This window comes from Chenopodium quinoa, unplaced genomic scaffold, assembly GCF_001683475.1.
Source record: "Chenopodium quinoa cultivar QQ74 unplaced genomic scaffold, ASM168347v1, whole genome shotgun sequence".
NCBI classification, from domain to species: Eukaryota; Viridiplantae; Streptophyta; class Magnoliopsida; order Caryophyllales; family Amaranthaceae; genus Chenopodium; species Chenopodium quinoa.
In genome coordinates, this window is record NW_018745281.1 from 3,230,001 (window position 1) to 3,257,255 (window position 27,255).

Below are 27,255 nucleotides of genomic sequence, written 5' to 3' on the forward strand. Positions count from 1 at the left end.
TGTTTTTTATTATGACACAACTCAAACAAAATATTGATCAACTATAGCACAAAATTGAATTGAATACTCCGTAGTTTATATTTGTTTTCAATTTTTATAATTATATTGGACAAAATTTTCATCTTTGTCCAAATATATCATTGGATAAATATGTTATAATTATAGACTATATTATATTATTAGTTTTATTATTTTTTATATATTAATAAAATAGAGTTATTTTGGTACAAGAAACCTTCTCTTTTGGAATAAAAAACAAAATATGCTAAATTATTATAATCTTGTCAATTCCTGTAATTTAATTGGGCCAAAGATATATCTCATGAATGTCAAATAGTTGGGTCTCGGGTAATTAAATAGTTATTGAAGTTAATTATCTAATCATGGTCATTACCAACTCCCAAAATTAGCTTTCTCTGAGTATGAAATTGCTAAATAAAAAAAAATTAAAAGAAATAAAAAGTATGAAATTGCTAAATAAAGTCATAACTTTTCCAAACAATTCACCAACCACAATAACAATGACATAATCAAACTCCTTACCTTACTAATGGTAGTAATGTATACCTTATTTCTCAACTACTACATATTACCACGTACATTTTTGCTTTGTTGTACTTGTACACCTACCTTTGCTTAGTGGCATTCCAATAAAAACAAGATTTTATACGTATAACAAAATTTAGGTATATATATTCACATGATGTGATATTTCTTATCTTTAACGACTATAAGAAATTCATAAAAGTTTGGTAAAGTGTGCCAACTTAAAGATCGATTGATTAAGCACGTACTAAAATATACTCTTTTCATGTTTAAATAAATGAAACGTTTTCCTTGTACACGAATGTCAATATAAAATTTAACTAAAAATATCAATAAGTAAAAATTATAACAATTGAACATTAACAAACTATTTATTGAGACGATTTCAACAAGTTCCCACAAGACTATATTTATTCTTATGTATAAATTACAAACATTAGTCACAATGCATTAAATGAATAGTGTAAAAAGTCAAAACTTTTTATTTATTTAAACATGGAGGGAGTAATGTGATAACTTTCTTAATTTTGAAGTTAATATCTAAAGCTCGACTATACCAGTAAAGATCCGACTAAACTCAAATTTGATCGATGAATAACCTAATTGATAATGACTTGAGTTTTAAAAGTACATGAAAAAAGTTTATAAAACTGCATTTCGATTCTATAAAAGGAATGAGTTTTATTCTCAAACCCAACAAGATATGACTAAAATAATATAGATATAGAGTTGATAAGTTGCTCATCTTATTCAAAAACATCTAAATTCTCTTTATCCGATCATATAAAATTTATGAGTTATAGACTTATAACTTATATAAAAAAATTAAAGAAATACAAATTTAATTCTACACTTCGAATGTAAAATTCAAAAGACCAATTCATGTATAAAAAAGTCATTTTAAACTAGACTAAACCATAACTATCATACTTTTATTAATTCTATACCCTCAGACACCTTCACGTGATAGAATTCAAACCTTACACCTCTGGAATCGAGTCACACACTCACACTTTGTAGGTAGTTTGACACGTAGTTATATGGATAACTAATTAACTATAATATACTCCATCCTTATTCTATGAAATTGAAAAGAGAGTACATCTCACATTCTCACTATATGTTGTGGACTAGTGGGTTAGTGAAGTCCACAAACCGCAAAGGGCCCAAATCAGATATTTTTAACCATATTATATTTATTTTAATACTGATTTTTTTTATATTATTCTAAAATAAAATAAGAAATGTTTTTTTGTGTCGACACTTTCATTTTCTCAGATCCAAAACCAACCTCTTCTTTCTCTCTCTCCACCAAACCACAGTAAAAAAATAACATTAATTTAAATTATTTTTATTTCATCATCCAAATATAAAAAATAAAAATAAAATAAAATGATGCACCAAATCTCCTCATCACTGTACTACAAGGACATAAAAGTAATTTCGCAACCATCCATTTCCCTCTTTAAATCTCCTCCGCATTTCATCAAACACCTTGTGTGCACTCCCTCTTCTCTCCTCCCTCCATCTTCTTCCTCCATCCTCAAATCTTCTGCAAACCCATCTTCTCTCTCCTCCCCTCTTTCAATGGATCCCGTCAATGTCTGGGGAAACACTTCCCTCGAAGAAATCGACCCCGAAATCTTCGACCTCATTGAGAAAGAAAAGCGTCGTCAATGTCGAGGCATTGAGCTCATCGCATCCGAAAATTTCACCTCATTTGCCGTCATTGAAGCTCTTGGATCTGCTTTAACCAACAAATACTCAGAAGGTATGCCCGGAAACCGCTACTATGGCGGCAACGAGCATATCGATGTGATCGAGAATCTTTGCCGATCAAGGGCACTTGAATGTTACAGGCTAAACCCAGAAAAATGGGGTGTTAATGTTCAGCCGTATTCTGGGAGTCCGGCGAATTTCGCGGCTTACACTGCCGTGTTGAATCCGCACGACAGGATTATGGGGCTTGATCTTCCTTCAGGTGGGCATTTAACTCATGGGTATTACACTGCTGGTGGGAAGAAGATCTCTGCAACTTCGATTTACTTTGAGAGTTTGCCTTACAAAGTGAATTTTCAAACTGGGTATATTGATTATGATAAGCTTGAAGAGAAAGCTTTGGACTTTAGGCCTAAATTGATTATTTGTGGTGGAAGTGCTTATCCTAGGGATTGGGATTATGCCAGATTTAGGGCTATTGCTGATAAGTGTGGTGCTCTTTTGCTTTGTGATATGGCTCACATTAGTGGCCTTGTTGCTGCTGAGGTATATTTATTTATTTGTTTTTAATTTTTATTCTTCATTTGAATTATTATTTATTCTTCATTTGTTGTTTATTTTGTGTTGATTTGATGTGGGTTGTTGAAAATAATTGATTATTAGATCTGGGTTTGTGTGATTTTTTTTATTGTTTTTTGGGTTAGTCATAGGAAAGTGAGATTGATTTTGTTGAATTGGTCCATTATTGGATCTGGAATTTGTGTGTATCTCTGCTTTCATGATTTCTATGTATTAAGTATGATATTTCTATGTTTTGAACGGGCTCGTTTGGTAGGCGGTAATAAAAGACGGTAATGTTAATGAAGTTAAATGCAATTTTGCAATCATGATAATAATTTTGAGGAATTGACGGTGATGAGAAGGAATGTATGATGTATATCAGTATATGTGTTTTGATTTTGCTTCTCCAATGTGCAAATCTTCTCCGATTAGCTTTACTACAATGTAATACTGTGTATATAATTAGCATTTTGTTTTTTAATCATCTCATTATCTATCTGTTTTAACTTGTAAGGCGATTATTGTTTAGTTAGATGGATAGTGTGGGTTATATAAGATGTTATTATTGATAAATTTGATTGTTAAAGAGGTTTGGAATACTATCCTTGAAGAAACTGGTTAAGGCGAGATATGGTTGTATGAAATTAATATCCTTGCATAGCTGATCTCTGATTTTTTGCTCGTGTTTTGATTGCAGGAAGCTGCAAGTCCCTTTGATTACTGTGATATTGTCACCACCACTACTCACAAGAGTCTTAGGGGTCCAAGGGCTGGAATGATTTTCTACCGTAAAGGCCCAAAACCACCAAAGAAGGGCCAACCTGAGGATGCTGTTTACGACTTTGAGGACAAGATCAACTTTGCTGTTTTCCCTTCTCTGCAAGGTGGTCCTCACAACCACCAAATTGGTGCCTTGGCTGTTGCTCTTAAGCAAGCCATGTCTCCTGGGTTCAAGGCTTATGCCAAGCAAGTGAGGGCAAATGCTGTTGCAATTGGAAACTATCTTATGAGCAAGGGATACAGCATTGTTACCGGGGGAACTGAGAACCATCTTGTTCTCTGGGATCTTCGCCCACTTGGATTGACAGGTAACTTCAAGACGAACCATTTGGCATCCCTATTGCTGCATTCTTTACTACAATGTGCATCTTTGGAAGATAGATATTCAAAGCATTGAGTTATTCTGAATATTTTGGCAGGAAACAAGGTGGAGAAGCTCTGCGATCTCTGCAACATCACTGTTAACAAGAATGCTGTGTTTGGTGACAGCAGTGCTTTGGCTCCCGGAGGTGTACGAATTGGTATGGATATTCCATTTTATGTACTTTGTATTAACTATTGTCCCTGCAGTTATGCACAAAATAGTTTTAGTTATTGCATTGAAAGTTTGAAACTTAAAACCAACACAAGTAATAGTGCATCACTGCATTGGTATATTAATTGAACATATTATAGCGTGTTGGTACTTATGCGACCTATAGCAATGAAAATTTGAAACTCAAAACTAACACTTAATAGTGAATTGGTTTAGCGTATTGGTACTTTTGTGACCTAGTGACAGATAATATTGAACGAGAAAATTTGTTTCAAGTGTTTAAATTACTTGGAATGAAAGGAGTGTTGCTTCTTTGTACCAAGTATTAGACTAATAGGATTATTTTGACTTCTTGGTGCAATGCATGTAACTTGAACTCATGGAAAATTGGCCAATAGAATGTGTAGCTTGCTATGCTTTCTAATACTCCGTATGAAGTAAGTGCCTCCACGATAAGATTTATTACTTTTTTGTCCTGAGGTGATTGTATGTCGGCTTAGATTTTCCTAATGCCTGGTTTACAATGCATCTGTACTTTCATTAGTTATCACGTACAACTGTACAAGATTATGGGATCGGGAATTTTTCAACCTGGCTGCATTTGTTTGACTGACATGAAATAAATAATTTTTAGTTTGTATAAAAAATTCTCCAACTTTTTGACTTATATCCACCACAATGGGCTGCATCTCTTAATTTAGGAATCGTGCGCTTGTAATTCCACACTGCTCCTTAATTTTCCCGCTTAGGAATGATGTATAACTATAATTGCGTGTTTGGTAGGTGCTCCTGCCATGACTTCAAGAGGACTCTTGGAGAAAGATTTCGAGCAGATTGGTGAGTTCCTTCACAGGGCCGTCACCATCACTTTGAACATCCAAAAGGAGTATGGTAAGCTCCTCAAGGACTTCAACAAAGGTCTAGTGAACAACAAGGAGATTGAACAACTCAAGGCTGACGTCGAGAAGTTTTCATCTTCATATGACATGCCTGGCTTCTTGAAGTCCGAGTTGAAGTACAAGGACTAAGTATTTTCATGTAATGGTAATCGGGATCACTTCAGTTTTCTCCCTGAGCGAAGCCTCCAATGTTATGCTGTCTCAGTGGAAGAAAGCAAATTGTGCTTTTCAGTATATTAGGAAATTTGATCCAAAGAAAATAGTTCTGGAATTTTTACATTTCAGTGAGTTCAGTAGTTATTTTTTCTTTTCTTTTTTCTCTATGGAAATTAATCAAGCAGTTTTTCATTTGGAGGTGAAATTTATATGAAATAAACATTGTAAAATTGCCTTTTCTTTTCCTATTTACACCCATGCTTTATCAAATTAATTTGATGGCCAAGGTTGAATGCCGCCCTCCCACGTTCTTAATACTGTAATGCCAATCCTCTTGGATGAAATTTGATGCTTGCTTATTTTAGCAAGCAACTACAAATACTCCATAACTACTAGTACCAGATCGATCTGTCAATTGATGTCTTGTATGGGACTCTTGTAAAACAAGCTATTATGATGATTCAATCAATATTAATCGATAATGTTATAATACTGGTATAACATGTTCACTATTAGGTTTCAGCAGCACACAATGTTTCACCAATTTTCAAGGCGATGACTTATGCTGTTTAGTTTTTAACGAGTACACTAGAAATGTGTGTTTCAATTAAATTACTTCATCCTGTGAAGGAAAAAGGTTGTCATTAGTCGATGGTTTAAACTAATGATGCTATGTGAGCTGCTGGTGTGACTATCTTCTCAGATGTTTCAGGTTTCAATATTAACAAGCCATAGCAGGCAAATTACTACATTATTTATCAACAAGAATCAAATACAGACTCTTCTTCAGTTTCTATAAATTCCATACTGTACTCTGAAGCACACATTTACACCATTTAGACATTTACCTTTACTCATACAGGCAACTACCAGCTGAATAAGGTTTCTATTGTAACGCACTTAGGAGGAACTTTAACAACTAATTACGCTAGGCTACTTGAATAAAATTTTCCGAGTAAATGGCTCAGTCAAGAGTAACAGCCTAACAGGGGCTAGAATCTGCCAAACAAAAGGCAGAATTTTGCCAAATAAACTTCTCATGTCGACTCTTCAAGGTAATCAAACATTTCAGTTAGGAAGCATAGTGATTATGAAACAATTCAATAATTATCGAGAATAGCTCAAACCAAAAAATATACTCTGTACGGTAAAAATCAGGCAGATATTACAAAGCGACTTTCTGTGTTAATGTAGCAACTTGTTTTAATGGACACAGCACACATTCCTCTCATTTCAAACTCTATTCAAATGAAGCCTAGTTGTATACTGATAGTCAACCACAAACACCTACCAATATTTCAGCTCATACACTTCATATTCTGCTATACTATGAGAATGACAATACATAACGTAAACATGATCCACGTAAGTGATTTAAATGTGCAGACAAGTGAAGTATTCACTTCTTTAAAAGAGAGATCAGAAGGTTGATGAGGCAGGATGTACAGAATCAGTCACCTCAAACCAAGTGATGAAACATTCAATATAGGCTGGTGGAAAGGGTAAACTGAATGGAGACCAATGAAGCACCTTGAGGAACTTCAATCAAAGATTTCCTGAGCAGAAATTATGCTATGTTGACTGCAGAGAAAGAATGAAAAAATTATTTTATTTTTTCAAAAAGGATATACACCATCAATTTTTACTAACAAACAATATGCATACACACACACAAATGCAAAGCCTTCTCAAAATGATGGGGTCGGCTGCATGGACAAATAATTAATCTCTCCTATGTTAATCCACAAAGATCCTCTTCTCTATTCGCTTCTACCAAGTGTTACATGCTCTTGCAAGCCCATTTTATTCATGTCACCTTCTTTTGCAAACCCAATTTGAACATACATGCAAATAAATAAATAAAAAATAAAAAAGAAGAAAATATGCTAAATAAATCACAGCCCATACAGTAAAATCACAATGAAGAAACTATGCCAGAATTAATGGTATTTCTGTATATTAGAGCCATTCCTGAACACGGCCCTGACTTATTTGAGATTTTCAAATTGACTCTGCTGTAGAGAATTTTCTCCTAATAACTGTACTATTGACAGCATAACAACAACAGCCCCAAAACGATTTGGGGTCGGCTAAAATGAATCATAGTGTAAAGTGAGAAACAACAAAAATAATGTATGTACAAATAAAATTTAAGGGTTTTAAGGAAAATTTTGCCAAATACAACTAGCAAAAGTAACCATTTTGCGGGTTACAACCTTTTAGATCTATTTTTGCAGAATAAAACCTAAAAAACACAACCTCTAAAATTACAACCAAGAACCGGGTTTTGGCCATTTAAACGCGAATGTGATGTCATTAATAACCAAGTTATTGGAAACATAAGTTGTATTGTGGGGAAGATAGTTAACATAAGTTGTTTCATGACTATTAAATGACATCACATTCCCAATAAAATGGTCAGAATACAATTCTTGGTTGTAGTTTTAAATGTTAGGTGTGTTTACTTTTTAGGTTATATTTTGCAAAAATATTTTTAAAACGTTGTAACTCGCATAATGGGTACCTTTGCTGGTTGTATTTGGCAAATTTTCCAAGCTTTAAAAGAGTAGCAAGTAATTAAAAAAAAAAAAAAGAAAAAAAGAAAAACATGGGAGTAAAATACATATTCTTTTAACGTATTGGAGAAAAATGTCAATAAAATTTCACTACAACCAAAATCAAACACATAAACTCACATTTCAGATTTCAAACAAAGGTGATTTAAGAAATTTTACAAAATTAGGGTTGATTAGAAATTTTGAGAAATATTGGAAGGAGTTAGGAAGGATATGAAGCTTATGGATTTACGGGAGAATGAGGTATTTGATCGTAAGGGATGGAGGAAGATTTTTGTGGATGACTATACGGAATAATTATTTTGGTTCATGTGGCAGACCCCACTTGTTTGATTAAGGCTTTGTTGATTGATCTTTAAGTATAAGGTTACTATAGATAGTTTCCTAAAGAAAGTCGAAAAGCTAAATTTGTTATAAGAAATACAGGATTTTTTTTTTTTTTTTTTTTTTTTTTTAAAAGAATCCCTCATCCCAGCCTCAGCCAACCACCACTACAACTGGCACAGGCCACCTTAAACCAATCATTAGAGGAATCGACGGTGGCCAGCAGACCACCATAGTGTAACAGGGAAAATAGCATAAGGTTGCAAGGAAATATGCAGGTCCTTACTGTTCATCTTTGTAAACCCGGTAATATTTCTCTGCATGCTGCCGTTGACCAATTAGTTGAGCAAACCGTTCATCATGAGTGATGACAATTAACTGAAAATTCTCCTGGCCTTTTCTGTCCTCCATGATTCTGAAGAGAATGACCCAAAACTAAGATGTTTAGAATTTAATTAGTAATAGGTATGAACCTCTGCAAATACTACGCATACCTAAGAAGAGCAGCAGCCAAACTCTCAGAATTTGGGCCGTCCAAGTTTGTTGTTGGCTCATCGAGTGCTAAGATTCCACAGTGGAGGCAAAAGGTTTCTGCCAAGGCCAACCTTATAATAAGTGAAGCAAGAACCTTGAGATGCAGATGCCATGGAATGAGAATGTCAGAAATAACATACAAGTATAAATGGAAAAGAAAGTAAATGTAGAATTTATCTCTATGACACGCAGGCTTTAATAGACTGCTTCACCTTCTGGCCAGCACTGCACCTTCCTCGCATTTCAAGCTCAGCATCACCTGTCTGCATGAGCACCTGAAACAGAAATCACGGACAATTAATAAATATATCCACTGATGTTAAGAGCTGCTGTGAAGCAACAAACTTAATGATAAAATATTACGTAGTCAAGAATATGATATTACCTTATAACTGTAAGATCTAGTTCCAGCACCCTCAGAATCAGAATGTATGTATATGTAATCAATGTCCTGGCCTCTGTATGTTTGCTGCCAGATTTCGCGAATAATTCTATTTATTTCTTCCATTTTCATAGTGTGAAAACGCATCAGGGCCCTGAAGGAAGGTAAACCCAACATAAGAAGCCATGTTCAACATTAGCAACTAGCACATAAAGCCCGTAAAGCGATAAAATGTGTGGTATAAGAGGGCAAAGCTTTATGACTACAAGTGCTGAACAAAGTATTCAAGGCCTGACAGTAATATCAACACAGAAATACGAGACTTCTCAGTTCGCCCAATACAAAACTGAGGTCAAAACATTATAGACTTGTACACTAGTTAATCGCAAACATATTACATCTTCAGGGGAAAAAAATTAATCACAATGGCATGTAGCAACAGTGTCAAACAAAGAAGATGCCAAAAGAAAAAGGAAAAAAAAAAAAAGAACCTACATTATATACTGGAAGTACATAAATTCTGAAAACATGAAACAAAGGCTTAACTTCCAGATAAATTGTACTGTTCTCTAGATTTATGAGGGAGTACTTACTTGTCAAGAGCGTTGTAGTATCTATCAAGGTCTTTGTTTGCCATTTCTGTAGTCTGTAAAATCAGACACCAGTCAATAATATAATGAAATTAGCTTAAAGAAAGGATGTAAAAGCTGTGTGAAAGTTACCTTCAGCTGGATTAATTGGTCAAAGTGGTGTTTGTCTATATCCTTGTATTGTGGTTGTTTAAGATCAATCTTGTTTTTTGATATGTTGCTCTCATACACGGACATTGTTCCATGAAACCTATTCAACTACAGACATTACAGAAGTTATAGATTTTGTAAATATCTGCAGCTTTTTATCGCTACTCAACTAACCCAGAGGATTTTTATTTGTAATTGTGTAGAAGCATACATGACAAGATATATCACATTTTTAGACAGATTTCAAGCATAAAAAATAAAAAAAAATAAAAAAACAAAAACAAAACATATTCCAAGAAAGGCACGAAAATATGGCTTCCAAGCTGGCAAAGGGAGTGCTATAAAAAGGTAGGAATCCATGCAGAATATATGAAAGTAGTCATACGTATGAAGCAGAGGGAGTGGCAGGTAAGTGAAACAGAAATTACTTTCCCCAAACGCAACAAAATAAAAACAGAATAAAAGGCCCTAATGCTTGATCATCATAATACAAATCAATGCTTCAGATTCAGCAGATACATGTTGGATACTTGGATTGCATCTAGCAAAGATGCTTTGGTAAACAACCACCAACTTAGTGCATAATCAAAATGCACATCAAAATTTCCAACCAATTGAAATAATTGTAGCCTGACATCTGATAAAAGTAGGTGATATCAGATATGACTTGTAGCTGATAGTATGACACATACACAGAACCATAACACCACTAGTAGTAACATAGCATCTGCCTATATTTTAGTAACTTGAAATGCAATCAGGTATCACAAGAATCAAGCAACAGAATGATTTATTAATGTAGTTAAACTGATGAATGAGACTGAGAATACCTCAGACAGAAGCCTATCTCTTTCTTTGCCTAACTTAAATAGTTCAGACTCAATTATCTCAGCACTACCAATCTCTACTAGTCTCTGCTCCAGCAACTCAAGGTCACGAGTAAGCTCATCTACTCTGGCTTTTGCCTCTCGATATATAATGTTGTCATCAATATTATGTCTCAGTAACTCTTGGTTCTTCTTAATTTCACGTGCACTTTCCAGTTCATCAGATATTTTTTTCTTCTTTTGACCAGAGTTCTCAAGCTGGGATTCTGATTGTGACTTTCTTACTTGTAGTTCCTTTAAGCGCTCTGCTTTCTTAGTCTCATCATACCTGCCAGCAGAATGTTATAAAAAAAACTCACATGGAAAGAAGTCAAGAGCACAAGAAAGGACAACCAAATGACCAAAGGCATGATTGAGTTGCATACTCTTCTATCTTGGAGTTAAGTTTGAGAAGGTCTTTGAGCTGCTGCTGTTGACTTCTCCATAGATCAGCTTGCCTCTCATATTCACAATCAAGTTTTTTTTTTAAGAGCATTGTAATCACTTAACAATTTCAATGTCTCCTTGGCTAAAGGATTAATAACCTCATCATGTTGCTGCAATTATGAAAAGAAATTAACTTCAACTCATCAATATCATATTCAAAGATAAATACACATTATTCTGCTTTTACATTGTTTAATCAATAAACATCGAACACAAATAAAAGGAACTACAATTGATCAACCAACAATAATACCAATCACAAAATTGTTGTGTACATAAATGAACCTCACTTCAAAATATTCAATAACAAAATGGAGCTAGAATAGTGCTATCAATATATGTATCTGTTGAGTTCCTTATGACGTGTCCTAAAAAATCCAGATACAATGAAAATAATCCTAATATCAACAATAGACCAAATGTTCTGCCATATCAATCTTAAAAAATCATGCTACTCAATTCTTAAATTTAAATTGAATATATCCGATGAATAACGGATAAACCAATAAAGATTCAAAAGTAACGGCACTTCAGATAAAACAAAGAACATCAAGTTTAAATGGTTTGATCCTATGATACTCGGACTCTTCATTTTTACCTCAAGTACCTTTGTCAAATCCTCGACACCCAGACATATAGGACACTTAGATCCTTCATTTTGGACCTAAATTGTGGAAGTGGAATAATTTCGCATAACAGCCAAGTCGGATAAATGGACACATACTCGTGTTGGACATGGGTACCCGAGCTTGAGTAACTTAGGTTTGATCAATTTTAGATTAAATTCATATGCTTAAATGAAATTTACAAGGTAAAATATACCAATTACACAAGGCTTTACAGGAAAGATAGAGAATAAGTCTGAATCTCTTGATTGTGCTCCGTTTGTTTTGGAGTGTTGTAGTCTGAGAGCACATCAGTTCAATAGGAGGATATTGTTGTTTAAAAAGGACAAAAAATGGCTTCTGTGCCACGAACCCTATGAACTACATCATGCTACTCTGTTATTAGTGTTGTAATTCACCTAATTTTAGCAGCTCTGCCTTCTGATTTTGATTAGAGATTTTTTCGACAACTATCAAAGTCCCAATTAAGGGGTGCCAAAGGAGTGGAGGGATGATCATGGAGCAAGAAGCCAACAACTAAGTAAAAATTAAAATCAGGGCAGCGCATCACACTTCTCTTATGTGACGAACTTGTTTCAGCAGAATTTAGAGGCTAAGAAAGACAATTTAACAACAGAATAATACAACTATAATCCCAACAACTTTGTTAACAAAATTACATTAAACAAGATCAGCGGTCGAATCTCCAAAATGAAATTTAACTATCAACTAATAGTCTCCAAAGACTGTTAGTATTCAATTCCAATAATCAAATTCAGCTTTTGTAATTATATTTTATTCGTTTTAGCCTTATGCTCCTTTCTGTCGTGTTAATCTCGCCTAAGATTTGCCCACCTGTTTCATTTACACATTTTTCATAGCAAGGTTAACAATTTTGTTGGACCAACAAATCAACAATTGCTGGTTTCATCTGCATCAAAGATTCAATAAAAATTCAAGAAAACAGCATTTTGGGGTAAAGCAAGAGGCATTGCAGATTAGACAATGCAAGATTCAATCGAAAGCTGTGCATTAATGCTAATTTGACCAATACCATCAATTCTATAGGTTACCTTCTCCTCAAGCTCCACTTGACTTTTCTCCTCCATCAAACTTTGAAGCTCATCTTCCACTTTATTAAAATTATTCAGTACAGCAACAGCTTTCATTTTCTCCTCCCTAACTGAGTACAACCGAAGGGTGGTACTGTTTGAATCATCCGCCAAATACTTTTGTTCTTCTCTTAACTTCTCGATATCATCTTGCAATTTATCCCTACATAGCATAGAAAATGAGCCACATTGAAATGAGACAAAAATGGGAGGAAAATGGTGTTACAAAAACAGTGAAGTTGTCTACAATTACAGTCAAAGTGCCTATATTGCTATTTCATATGAACTGCTAGAAATATGCCCAATCTACTTAAGTAAAATAAAAATGAGAGAGAAAAGAGGACACTTGTCAACCAGGCAAGTGAAAGAGCTTAGTTCACACACTCAAGCCCCAAACGAGACTGGCACACTGCACAGGTAAGACAATAAACATGTAGATTCAGCAAGAAAAAAGTTAAGAATAAATACATGACTTCAACATCAGTACGAAGTTAGAAGCTAAAGCCATCTTCATATCTCTATATATTGCTCAAAGGTAAAAGCACATGTGACGAGGATTTTATATCTCAGAAGAGGAAAAGAGAAACATATCAAGCTAAAACATATACAAAATAAGAAAACTATCAGGATAATATATACTTTTTGTTCTGCAGATCATTGAGCTCTGACTTGATGTCTTCCATAGATCGAATGTCCAGCCCTCGATAATCAAGCATGTCTTCCAATGTAACGACTTGACTTTTTAAGGTCTGGATCTCTTGGAAATGCCTGTCCACTGTCTCCACAGGTGATACCAAGGCTTCAACTGAATCCTTGTCAGCCTTTACTTGGGCAACTATACATGAAATCTACATGAAACAATAAATAGTGTAGTATAAGACTAAAGAACCATGGATTATCAGGACTAACATCATAACACAGTCTTGATTTTTATAGCAGTTAAACCTGAGAAAAGGCAAAGATGGAACTTTAGAACTTATTTTCCACATTGAACAAAACTTAATGTCACCACTGTAACTCAGCAGGAGATGTCAAGAGAACATCAGGATTCAAACGAAAGTACATAAGATTAAGCAACAAGCCTTAGTAATGATCCACCACTAAACTCAGATATGATCACAATGTGAAAGACCTACAATGAAATATTTCAGGTGAATATCTTGGAATCATTTAGTAGACAAGTATCGTGAACAAATCTAGCAGGCATGATGGCACACACACACACTCACACACACAGCTAATGTAATTGCTAGAAGATAAGAGAACACAAGTCCAAAATATTACATCATCGAGTGCCTGCGCCTTCTGATCCAACTCTTCATTTAAATTAGCTAGCTCCGCCTCTGCTTGCGGTATTGCCTCTTCTTTAAATTTAGAATACTCATCATACGCTGCTCGGAGGCTGTACAACTGCTGAAAAATGGAATCAGCACTCGCAGCTTCTGCTTCCACCTCCTTCATACGCTCTCCAGTAGTGGCCATACTTTCCTTTTGCTGATCATCAACCAAAATAATCCATATTGTAAAATAACAAAAAGACATTGTAGAGATCACAAGGCTTACAAGATCAATTAATTAGTAAAGCAGGCTTCTGACTATATCATATCACACCATTACTCACAATTATTAATCAAGAATTTGTTCTCTTCACTTGAAATAAGGTGTTCAGGTTTGAAATTTCTACAGTCTGGTCTGGTTTGAATTTTTTTTGGTCTGGTTTGGTCTGATTTGAAATTTCTGGTCTAGTCTGGTCTAGACTAGTTCTCTGATTTGACTGAACATAGACCTTAGTTGTACGTTAATGAATAAAAAAAAGCAATTTAGGTTCTTGTTAGATTCACCTTAAAGTCTATAATAAAATATCTAATTTTCATAATTTTTACAAATATGAAACTAAAGATATATGGCAATAAGAAAATATAAATATGTAGTAAGAGATTTTTGTTTGGTCTGGTCTGAATTTTAGTGGTATGGTTGTGGTATGATTTTTAACAAGTAAAAGGTAATAGGAATGAAGTGAAGAGATCAAAACCCAAGTCTCTCTCATAAGGCTTTCGGCTCCGGCCCACAGCGATATAAGGGGTCAAATGCATGCAATCTTACCCAAGTGATTGAAGAGAGCTTACAACATTAAATCCTTGATGAAACCTTCAGTAAACACTAGTAAATATCCTACCTTCTTGACAAATTCATCCTCCTCTTCAGCAGAAAAAGGACGTGCACAACAAGGACAAATATGATGGTTTCGAGCAGTAAATTCAAACGGAACAAACATTTTGCGCATACCCTCTTCCATATCGCATTTACTGCATCAAGTTAGTCAGAATAATTAGTACATAAACGAAAGGCCATGCCTGCTTCTAAAGAACATAAGATGTCCAGAACCTTCTCAGAGCATCTCTTTTCTCTTTGGCCTTATTCAACGCTAGCAGATAGGAATCAACACCAAAAAGTTGCTGATCCAGTGATTGAAGTTTTGACTCAATGAACTTCTTCCTAGCTGAAAATATACATGGAGAGGCATTTAGATGAAGAGTTAGGTGAATAAGATAAACAATCAAAATAAGTGCATATATCTTTGAAATATTCAGATGAATTAGCAACAATAAAATGCATTTCTCCATCAACACGGTTATGATTAGTATACTTCTTACACACAAACATTGTTCAGGATGAGACAATTCTAACACGAGACAGGAAACGCCAGCATTCAAGCATAAAATCTTTGAAGACAGGGGCTAACGTGGCTTACAGGTATAAGGCAAATGAAATTGCCAAATACCAAAGGAGTGGGGTGGGGTGGAGGATTATAATTTGTACATGAAGGGTGCATATTGCACTTTGTATCATAACAGGAAATGAAATGGAATTCACAAAAAAAAAATAGCTCATTTACACACCATAGTTACAGCATTCCTAGCTCGGCGAACATAGAGTATTGATGACACTCTCTTCATACCCAAACAAAAGTCCCATTTGACCCAAAAATCATGTCCCAAGCAACTACAACATTTAGCTACTCCATGAGATTAAAAATCAAACTTACAGTTCATATCTCTTTGAAATTTATTTAAGTTATTGCGGACTTCTTTGATCTTCAACTGCAACAAGGAAACTTCGTTTTCAACTTCGCGGGACTTGGGGATAAGGTCATCAAACTCGCTGCTTGTAGAACTGCACATATAATGAAAATTTAAAGATTTTCTCCATGTCCGAAAGTTTTCAACACTTTCACTTTATTCCATTTTTGGTAAACCTATTTTCTTACCTTTCCTTCTTTTAACCCACAATATTTACCACGTTTCAGTCACTCTCTTTATTCAACTTTTTTTTACACCCACCCACTTTTTAACATTCTCTCCCTTTATCTGCCTTTTCTTGCCCCCACTCACTACATCATCACTCTCTTTCCACTTACCTTTTTTTGTGTACAGAACACAAATGTTATAATTTTCATAAACGGACTCAATATAGTAATAAAAATATACTTCATCCAAAGATTACCCCAAGAAAACTTCCACGAGAAGTACCAATGAATCTAATTCTTCCATTTCTCAATAGATTTTCACTATTTTGACTTTTTACAATGTTTATAAACTTACTTTGACCTTCTATATCTTTGATTACATATAACAATTAAAATAAGGACCTTTATCATTGACTCATTGTAGTCAAAGTTAGAATATATAAAAGTGTAGAAAGTCATATCATTTTTCACCAGTCACCATAGACAAAACAAAAAAGGATGTCAGTATGCACTCCTTAATTAGTTCCATTGTCAATTTGGCGGTGCGCTTAGAAATAAGCAAACAGATTTTTTTAAGGATATAGCTTCCTTACTTGAGACTTTCAAGTTCCTCATGTCGAAACATTTGTATAGTTGGAGTCATTTTTCAAACTCTAATCAATACACTAAAATTTCTTATCCCTCACTTTGCATGTGTCATCATAGTGTCTTTCTTATATAATTCTTCATTACTCCCTCTGTCCCTTAATTAAGAGCCTATTTGGGTTTTTATCATGGGAATTAAGAAAGTTGATTGGGAATATATGTGTGCATGTGGGGTTAGAGAGAGATAGAGAGAAAACAAAGTGGTTGGGAATTATTGAAGAAAGGGAGAGAAAGTCTTGGGAATTGATGTAAAAAGTCATTATTAGTACAAAAAAAGGATGACAACTCATAAAAAAAAGGGGAATACTTTCAAAAAGTAAACCTTAAAATAGAAATAGGCTCTTAATTTTGTGCTCCCCAAAAAGGAATACAGGCTATTAATTAAGGGACGCAGGAAGTACTAATTAAAATTGGGGAAAATACACCCAAGCAAACCATCGTAATAATACTATGTATCAATATCACAATTGTTAGTTTATTTCCTAATACTACACTAGCCTTACATGCATGTGTCATTGTATTGTGTGCTTTAATTTTTAAAATTCACTACTTTAACAGTTCAAATTGATTAACAATACAACAATAAACCAAAATTTTAAAATTTGACATAAACAATCTTTAAAAACTTACTTTATAATTGAAATAAATAATCATATGGCAGAGGCCTGAGAGGAAGAAACTTTAGGTTATCACTGAGACAATTTGGCATTTATAGATCATTTCAAAAAAAAAAAAATAAAAAAAAATAGGAAAAGGAATCAGCTAAAGAGGGGTTTTTTTTCCCCTTCTTATGCTTATAATTTTTGCTTGATTTGACCAAATTCCTTAAATTATTTTTATTAAATAGAAGTTATTTCCTTATGTTTGTTTGTTTATAAAGCATCAATTATGTTTTTGATTCGCTCTACAATTAAGAAAAGTTGACAATTTGGCCTTTTAATCAATATTATTATAATACTGAAACCAAAACCCCTTTTCACTTTTTTTTCCTTTTTTTTTAGTCAATGCCATTAATTACCTATTATAGGTTATACACAAAATATTCACCAAATCATATAATTATAATAATTATAACATTATTCTTTTTTTTTTTTTTAATAACATTATTCTTTTTTCTTTAATCTCCATTAGCTATTTATGTATCTATTAAATATGTTTTCCACTATCACAAAATTTAATAAATGCACAATATATAATTTATGCTCCGGTATAATTTTTATCTTCTCAATAGTTTTTTAATTTTGAAATGGAAATTTGGTATTTTAAAAATGGTTTAATTGGTTTCTTGCATAATTCTAATACGAAAAATATAAAAAAACAAATGGAGTACGCATGAAATCATGTACGGAGTAAGACAATTTGATTCATTAAAATTTCATCCTTTTTTTAGTTTTTATCTCCAATTTTTTATATTATTATATTTTGTTAGGGAAAAAATTTAGACCAAATACCATTAAAACTGGGTTATTATACCTACGGTTGGGTGTAATACATATTTTTAAATACTTATTTGGTAAATAAAAGGAAAATGATACTCTAATAGAATTTAGAGATGTAACGCTTTATTATGTTATTGCTCCACCAGGTATATATACACCGTCTAAGACTAAGTCCATTCGTTTTGGTCTAAGATGTAGTTTTTTTTATATACACGCGGTCAAATCAACCCTTTCGTTATTTTCCATGTTTAATTTCATTGTGAATGCAAAATAAGAAGAAAATAAACACAAAGTGTGTTATATTTGTATTTTGTCCATATTTTTTTTTATAATTATTGTAGTAAGGCTACCGTGCATGGCACGGGACCTATTCTAGTTGAATCCATATATGTCGGGGTTCTATATTGTTGATTATTTTAGAACTAATTAAAAGTAAAGATAACTTGGCAGTTTATGGGGGCACCACCACCTCCTCCTTCAGTTATCTAATAGAGATAGATCATGATTTAGGAAGCTCTCAATAAACAATAAACCCCTATATCATTTAAATCGTGACTTAGTGTGAAGCAAAATCAAGACATATAAAAAAAGAAAAAGATCAAAGTAGATCTTCAAAAGCTTGAAAATAACCTTTTAGCCTTGAGAATTTCACATCTCAAATCCTTCTCTGGTGGGAGTCTCCCTTTTAGTACTCCTCTAATCTTATCCTTGTGCTCATCCATTCTAGAAATAGAGCATAATACGTCAGTTTGAAGATATATCAGGCAGCACAGGAGTTTAAAAAAAAAAACTACCCTCAACAAATACACGAAAATTGAACAACTCCAGAGCTTGTAAACTGACATTTTGTTTAACTTTTTCTTGTGATTTTCTATCTCTGATTTCTTCATAGCCAACTTTACTCTATTCTCAGAATCACCAGCCAAGATATCTCTCTCACGATTCAGAGATTTAATCTTACTGTTCAAGTTGAAGATTTCACTTTGCTTTTGCATTATAATAGAATCAAAATCTCTTTCAGCAAGTTGTTTTGTCTTCCTCTCCAACTCGAGATTCTGAAGCAAACAAATTATGAAGCATAATGGTATAAGAAGTAGTAATCAAGCAGGGGAAACATCATAGAAGAAAGCCATAAACAAATATAATACCGTGTGCCTCTCTCTTTCATCTAAGCGAGGGAGATCAAATCCAGATAGCTGATCTTCATATGTCTTACGTTCACTCTCTTTTTCTTTAATGCGTTTCAAAATCTTATTCTGTAAGGAATAATCCAGAAGACATGACACTTAATATTATGTGGACATGAATGAAATTAAGCAGATTGTTTATTTAAAAATAAAAAATAAAAATAAATAAATAAACAAACAAACAAAAAAGAATTGTAACAACCTTATAGTCCGCATTGGCCCTCCTTTTAGCTTCAAGATTCTTCAGACTGTTATTAGCATCGTTATAGGAATCCAGTGCTGCTTTAATTTCAGTTTCATTTGATTTCTGTAACAATCTCAGTTAAATATTTTACAAGCCATAAAAAGATGGTGTAAAAATGGCAAGGAGGTTCGTAGATAAGTATAAAAAGTACAAACATGATAATATACTCCATATACAGAGCAGCTGATTCTCCGGTATTCTAGAGAGGAAGAGCAGGGTTAAAGAGGGGATAAAGTTGAGTGTACTCCACTCCAGTACTCCATTACCAGGAGAAAATATAACATCCCTTCTCCCAAGTAATCAACACCTCATCTTTCTCCTATTATTTCCACATCTATCCTTTTATACTCCTACTACCAATCTACCATGACCATCAACAATCTTGCCTCTTTCTTCTTCCCTTCCCATTAAATCTTTCTCTGTCCATGGTGTAGAATCTGGTCATTTTTTCTCCCTACTTAGTTCTACACCAACTGAGAAAGGGTTGTAATAATTGGTGATGACCAGACTCATGAAACTTATTTTAGTGAGCAAGCCCACCAATAAGTAAGCATATCGTTAACTTTAAAATCCAATGGAAATACAAATCTGAGAACATATGCTTTTGCACATCGCAAGCATCAGAAAGCCCAAAGATTATTTACAAAATCATAGAAAAGGTAAAACTGACCTTCTTCTCATTTAAATCCTTCTCCAAGTCAAGTATCCTCTCATTTATATAACTTGTACAACTCAAAGCTGTTTCATCACTGAAAGGACCATTTGTAAGGGATCCCAAATTGTGCATAGAATAGAGCTCTTTGATCATGGAGTCCCTGTCATTCTTTAGCTCAGTATGAGCCTGGAGCCAAAAGGAAAAAACATCCAATAATTGTAAATAATAAAGAAAAAGAAACAGGCAACAAATACAATTTTAGATAAATCACACAAGGTAGCTCCCCGTGGTTTTGGGATGTTCATGTGAAAAAAATAAAATAAAAATTAAAAAAATCAATTGACTATCACAACCCTCAACAGGATCTAAAGCAATAACTACTGGCACTCCCCCTAATTCAAAAAAAAAAAAAAAAAAAAAAACAAAAAAACAAAAAAAAAAACCTCATTCATTCCCTGCTCAGTCTATTGACTCATATCCTATTCATAATATCTAGGCTTTACAACAATGAAAATTTTAAATAATAAATAGGCTACTCTGAAATAAGAGTATAAATGTCAGGATTTTTATTTACATTTTTTTTGGGAGATGGGAGGTGGGATCTTATGCTTTATGTGGCCCTATCTCAAGTCAATGCCCACAAGAGTTGATCCCCCCCCCCTCCCCTCCCCCCCAAAAAAAAAAGTCCACAACCATGATACTGATCGCACAACCCCAGATGATAGAGTGAGATAGTTATAAACCTGCCCTCATCAACGCTTCATAAAATAATCCAAGAAATGTAAATGCAATTTTATTTAAGAGTCTAGGACAGTGAATTACATAGAAATTTAACTTTGAATTATTTTATAAATAGTTAGAATGGAAAACTCCATCATGTCAATGCAGTGTAGGGAGTTGATATATAGGACATTCTGAGGCATGCTCCATGCATAAACACTATGGACCAAAGGTCCCAGCTGGCACCTTGTTAAAAACAGGGTTACCTTGTGAAATTTACTTTTAATAATATATACGGTAGACTTACATCTGCTGCACTTTGAAGTTTGCTTATCTCTACAAGATACTCAGTAATTTTTTTGCTAAGGATATTACTTGTTTTCTCTAAGTCATCTCCTTCTCTGACCAATTTGGCAATTAGCCTGTCCTGTTGAGAAATTTTTTCATCAAACTTTTCCTTCCACTCCTTCAATTCTTCATCAGTCTCTGAAATACAAACCATATTAAATGCAATATACTCAAATACAGACTGTTAATGCAATTAGCACACTCAAGAAATAATGAGACACAACAGAGTGACAGACCTTCAATTTCTTCGTTGAGCGCTAGATACCTTTGTTCCTGCTCTTTATATGAAGCACTTCTTGTGGCACTCTTTTCGGTTATCTGATCCTGTAGCTTACGCAGATCTTTTAGCTTAATTTCAGTGCATTGTATCTTCGCATCAACCTCTTCAATTTCCTTATCCAAATTCTGCATTTGAACTTTCAAAAATTCCGTTCTTTCCTGATCTTGAGCAATACTTTCTCGTAACTGTCAGAGAATGATCAAGGCCGCAGACCATCAGAACATCCCAAGGAAATCAAACATTAATGTTTCCAGCTACAACAATTAAAGACAAATAACTATAGATCACCAAAACTACAACAGAGGAATTTGACGCATATGGGTAGAAGAAATTGCAACTTAACACAAAGGAAAATTATATGTACAACCCTAAGGGATAACTATTAGAAAAAGTTAAACATCATGCACAAAGTAAGCATTAATACTAGTGATCAACGTGTGAGTTTGTCATAAATTCCTAGACTAATACCAATTAGGAATGAAATTTAATGCTTATAGTTAGACCTTATGTTGCGCATATCATTACCATAAATAATTTAATATAAATAGACTAGAAGAATGAGTAGAAGGATAGAAACAGGATTATTGAACTACCTCCAAGGTATACACCTGTCAAAGATACAAGTCATACGACAACAAATCCAATAAACATGAAGAGAAAAGACATTTGATCTTAGTCATGGGTACTGCAGTGCTACTATCTCACGTATCCCATAAGCCTCCCCATGACTGGTGGCCAGACTGGACACTGGTGCATTACATTCACCATTTCCCCTCATGCTCTTACCTACCATTTTTTGGGGAAGGGGGAGGAGGACTAGGTAAGGGAGAAAGTACTTAACCTTTCCCTTACATTGACTGATCTCAGCCTCCCTTCCTCTTTTACCTACAGCAGATAAAACACATACAATCTTCCAAGAACCATAGATGACAACTAGCTACCTTCATCCAATGATTGTGAGTAAAGTTTCAAAATTGGAAAATTGTCTAAATCTACAGCAAATCTTATGTTTTAAATGGTGCGAGACGCACAAGGTGCAGATGGCCAATGGAGCCAAGGTGCAAGGCAAAGGCCGTGCACCTTTTGTATACAAGATAACGAGACACAACTTTGTCCATCGTTTTTGTTCTAATTTTATTTCTTTTAAGGTGTTACGGAGTAACTTTAATTGAGTAAAAAAAAAGGCCAAAAAAATAGTTTTAAAAAATTGAAAAAAAAAAATAATCAGGAGGGGGGAGGGGGTCACATGACTATAATCAAAAGGTGATTTTTACATAAAAAATAATAATAAAATTAAAAAAAAATATATAACAGAGGGTGGGTACCAGTCAATCTGTTAGCTAAAATGGAAAGGAAGAAAAGGAAAAAAAAAAGAAAAGAAAAGAAAAAAAAGCAAACCTCATACTGTCAAAGAGGAGAAAGAACATGGAGAATAAGCTCATCCAAAAAAGGAAAAGAGGAAATAGAAAATTGTAAATTTGTGACAGAAGAAAACAGTTAGAAAAGAGAGAAGAAGATAAGGTCGAAGAGAATCAATGAAAGAAGTTCATATCGAAAAGAGAGAAAGAGTGAACTTAACTTCAAACACATTGGTATATGCCCCCTGTTTACACATAATTCACAAATAAATGGTACGTAGATCACTCATACTATACAAGACCCAGGAAACTGACCAAAAAAGATGCAGGAAGTATATGTCTAAGACCCTAGGAGAACAAGAAGGAAAACCTTATAAGCAGAATCTTTTAATGTTTGCAGATGCTCTAATTTCAGCTTGTATGTCTTGATCTCTTGGGCCTGCTCTTTATGGAGCTTCTTGATGACCTCCAATGCCTTAGTGTATCTGGTCAAAGCACATTGAAAGAACTCAATCCAACTCTCAACTTTTAACCCAAAAAAAAACAACTCTCAACTCAGGCTATACTTATAATGAAAACAAGTCAAGGTGCCAATGAGTTAATAAAAGAAGTCATCTCACAGCACTATTTTCTCTATGATTATAATTGCATTAGTTCAGCAATAAATAGAAACCCAGCTATGACATAATAGTAAGTTTTTTTTATGAGCCATGCCTCATGATGTTTACTAATTACTATGCAGAACTACCAACTACCTCTACCGGTGCACCCTTTCCAGACATGCATATGCCTAGATCTAATTAATGGCCTTAACCAATTTTGCTTAAAAGGCTGTTGTTATGACTCCTAAGTAGAAACAGATACGGAGATTGTTAGTGACAATGGCAATTGGTATAACATAAACATAGAGCTCCCACTACCCTGTTGAAGCATAAATGTCTCTGCTAATTATAAAGAAGATTAAAGAAAGCATACAATTATGCTCCAAATCACATCAAAAAAATTCACATAAACCATCATAATGCCAAGTGACTACAGCCTTACCGGGTCGCAGAGAATATATCATCAAATTTTTTTTTCAGAGTGGAGGAGTCTTGCAATGGCCAGTTAGCCTCATCTTGGTGCACAAATATCACATTTTCTAGAATCGCTTTAGAAACACCCATCAGTGCAGGGATTTCTCGATCCATATCAGCACATCTGTAGCTGAGACAAACTTTCTAAAAGGAAGTAAGAGAATAATGTGTGAGTGGAGGACCTACTCTTCCTTTTCAGCAAGACATATACAAGTTTACAGATAATACACAGACACAATAGCATGTAGTGTAAGAGCTAAAACTATTAATTGCGAGGTCTCTTCATCCTTCAGACAAACAATTCAAATGATGGAGACTGAAACATAACAAGGGAAGAAAGGGAGGCTAGCACCTACATCAATTTTACCAGCTATATTCCTTGTAAAATAAAAATAATAGTAAGAACTTACAGATTACAATGCCTAACATGCACCTTCCTACCAGCAAATTGACAATATGATAAACACATGTGAGCATAGCATATGGGCTAGAGTTGCATTGCGCAAAAGTTTAGGCTTAATATTTGGCAAATAAATAAAATTCACCTTTTATATTCAAGTCTAAATGATATCCTGGATTTCTAGGGCTATGTATATCCCTTCTAGAGGACATATATTACCAAAGAACTCTACCATTTCGTCCAAAAGGAAAGGGAAATACCACTATGTACTGATGAACAATCAGCTATGCAACATAAACCGTTAAAACACATTGAACTATACATCACCCAAACCCCTAACAAACAGCAAATGAAAGAAGGCAATTCGCACAACACCTAAAGCTGCAAAGGTTTCAAAATATAGCCGTTGAAATGTCACTAAACAATGATACTAGCAACATCCAAGTTTCAATATTTGCCGCAGATAAATAATCTATGACGTACAACATAATGATAGCATTAACGAGCATATATTCACCTCCCCTGTATTTGGGTTAATAGTCTGGAGCACACTTTCAATAGCTTTATACTCCATCTTAGACGCCTTTTGGGTTAACTGAAACGACCTTATACACACAACATCTTTCCCTGCGGCTGTCTTAAACCGGAGCTTAATTTGCGCTTTTGTCTCTGTCTCTCCCGCTACCTACCATTCATACCCAACAAAACAAAACCCTAATATTAGCACCAATCTCCAACAAAATAAAACAAACCAAACAAAAAATAAATATAGCTCAGAGAATTAGAAACCTTAGGATCATGAATGAAGCTTTGACCCGACCTAGCATTCGGAGGCAACTCCCCAGTGCATGCAACCTTCAAGCACTCGATTACAGTCTACACCCAAATCAAACTAATTACAAAACAATATAGAGTAATCCTACAATTCCAAGTACATTAATCATCTTTCTAATGGTGTGTTTGGATAAAGAAATAGGAAAGAAAAGAAGGGGAGGGAGGTGAAGGGGAGGGAAGAGAAAGGGAGGGGAGGAAAGAAAGATGAGTTTTCCTTCCAAATCTCTCCATTGATGGAGTGATCAATTTCTTACAATTTACTCCCTCCATTTCTCTCTCTCCAATTCCCTTCCTTCCTCATTTGTTATCCAAATGAAAGATAATTTATCCCTCTATTTCCCTTCCCTCCATTTCCTTCAATCCAAACAAAGTGTAAATTTCAAATTATCACTCATCATTAGCCAAACTTCACACTTTCTTCATCCCTACATGTTATACATTTTGCAACTAACATATGAAAAATAAATAAATAAATAATTAAATTAAGAAATGAGCAACTCAATTTAATCACCAAACAGTATATTAAAAGAAAATAAACATCCCACTATAATCTAATAAATAAAAATACCAAGCAATATTACATTCAAACCCCAGAAAAATTAAGGTTAATTACAACAAAAATAAGAAAATGGGTAACCAAAAAATACAAAAAAAAAAGTAAAATAAAATAGAAATATACAGTTTTTCCGGCGCCATTGGAGCCCACAATTAAGGTTAAGGGTTTGAAAAAGGTGATGACATGCTTGTTTTCCGGGTCGAAACTCCGGATACCTTTAATCAGCATCTTGTCTACTGTACTCATTTTTGCTGCTTTCTATACAATTTGCAGCGAATTTCAAATGGTTTTCTCTGATTTGGGTTTTATTGATTAATTTGCTGCAAAATTAATGGAGTTTTCGCCGGAATTTTTTCCCCGGCGAAAGTGTGAGAAATGAAAACAAGGGTTTTGTGGGGGTTTAATTTTCAATTATTTTCACTCAAAAAGTTTTGTAAGTTGTTTATATGGAGTTTTGCGACTCTGTAATGGGCGCGGGAATACTCGAACGATTAAATAAATTGGTTACGGAGCAAGCCAAATTCAAGTCCCCATTTGCATTGGTCGGTAATAAGTACTCGTAAAGTCGTAATTTCCTATATACCGTTCATGTAGAATCGATTACGAAACACTTTGTATCAGCAAAATCGAGAATGGTGATAGCGGTTATATTAATGAAAACCTAACATTATTAGTGACATTCATTTAATTAATAAGATAATTAAAACAATAAAATGTTCAACTCTCTTTTCCTGCTCTTCAATGTTCACGGAAAAAGGGAAAAATTGTTAAAGTTTTAAAAAATAGAGAGAGTATAATAAAATGGATATATTAGATAGTTGAATAATTCTCAATCCCCGCTCATCTGGTATTCAAGAGTCAAGACTTAAAGCCTAATCTCAAACTCATTCTAATCAGAATGTCGTGACATGATAAAATTTCTAAATGTATTACAAAGTTCGACTTCATAACGACTATTTACATTTCAAAACACTCTTCTCAAACCACATCTTATAAAGAAAAGGATTAGAGGAGTTCAACTTGTGAACCATGGCATGATGGAGGAGAATTGAAGCTCCCTCCTTCCTCCTTCCTCCATCCTCCATTAAAGCTTCCTCCTTTCTCCATCCTCCATTGAAGCTTCCTCCTCCTCCTTTCCACAACCTCCACCATTTTCGACACCTTTAATGGAGGACATGGTCTCCCCTACACTTTAGGGTTGATCATGCACATAATTTCACCATTTATTCATAAGAATTTCTGTTTATGGTAGTGTAATTGGTGGAAGGTGGAGACAGGGAAATTAAATTGGTGTCGGTTAGTCGGTGGAAGGTGGTGAAAATGGTGGTGTAGGTGGAAGGCGGACGCGATGAAGATGGTGGTGCCTGTGGAAGGTGGGTATAAATCATGGAAGGAAGAAGGAGCAAGCTTCGGTGGTGGAAATTGAAAACGACGTTACTGTCTAATAACTCACCAATGCAAACATCGTCTAATAGGGTAAGATA

At 34.3% G+C, this 27,255-nt stretch overlaps 2 protein-coding genes across 2 annotated transcripts; one reads left to right on the plus strand and one right to left on the minus strand.

Annotated features, from left to right (window-relative positions):
• Positions 1–1,920: 1,920 nt before the first annotated feature.
• Positions 1,921–5,466, plus strand: LOC110711741 (serine hydroxymethyltransferase 4). Its single transcript, XM_021890159.1, has 4 exons — positions 1,921–2,811; positions 3,524–3,914; positions 4,026–4,127; positions 4,925–5,466. The coding sequence occupies exons 1-4, from the start codon at positions 1,939–1,941 to the stop codon at positions 5,167–5,169; spliced, it is 1,611 nt and encodes a 536-aa protein (XP_021745851.1). The 5' UTR covers positions 1,921–1,938; the 3' UTR covers positions 5,170–5,466.
• Positions 5,467–6,295: 829 nt separating this feature from the next.
• Positions 6,296–26,306, minus strand: LOC110711810 (DNA repair protein RAD50-like). Its single transcript, XM_021890237.1, is given in 28 exon segments — positions 6,296–6,777; positions 8,383–8,511; positions 8,591–8,724; positions 8,843–8,905; positions 9,016–9,166; positions 9,606–9,658; positions 9,735–9,860; positions 10,583–10,907; positions 11,005–11,093; positions 11,095–11,175; positions 12,744–12,945; positions 13,422–13,630; positions 14,067–14,276; positions 14,959–15,088; positions 15,168–15,282; positions 15,829–15,956; positions 18,744–18,836; positions 18,957–19,168; positions 19,262–19,369; positions 19,503–19,607; positions 20,215–20,385; positions 21,227–21,405; positions 21,504–21,732; positions 23,276–23,390; positions 23,950–24,125; positions 24,899–25,066; positions 25,171–25,257; positions 25,895–26,306. Coding segments are annotated over 28 exon segments (3,951 nt in total). The 5' UTR covers positions 26,018–26,306; the 3' UTR covers positions 6,296–6,737.
• Positions 26,307–27,255: the final 949 nt, after the last annotated feature.

Coding starts and splice junctions, on each gene's coding strand:
- LOC110711741 (XM_021890159.1), top strand. CDS start 1,939: ATGATGCACCAAATCTCCTCATCACTGTACTACAAGGACATAAAAGTA. Junction 2,812..3,523: donor GTGGCCTTGTTGCTGCTGAG/GTATATTTATTT, acceptor TTTTGATTGCAG/GAAGCTGCAAGTCCCTTTGA. Junction 3,915..4,025: donor TCGCCCACTTGGATTGACAG/GTAACTTCAAGA, acceptor ATATTTTGGCAG/GAAACAAGGTGGAGAAGCTC.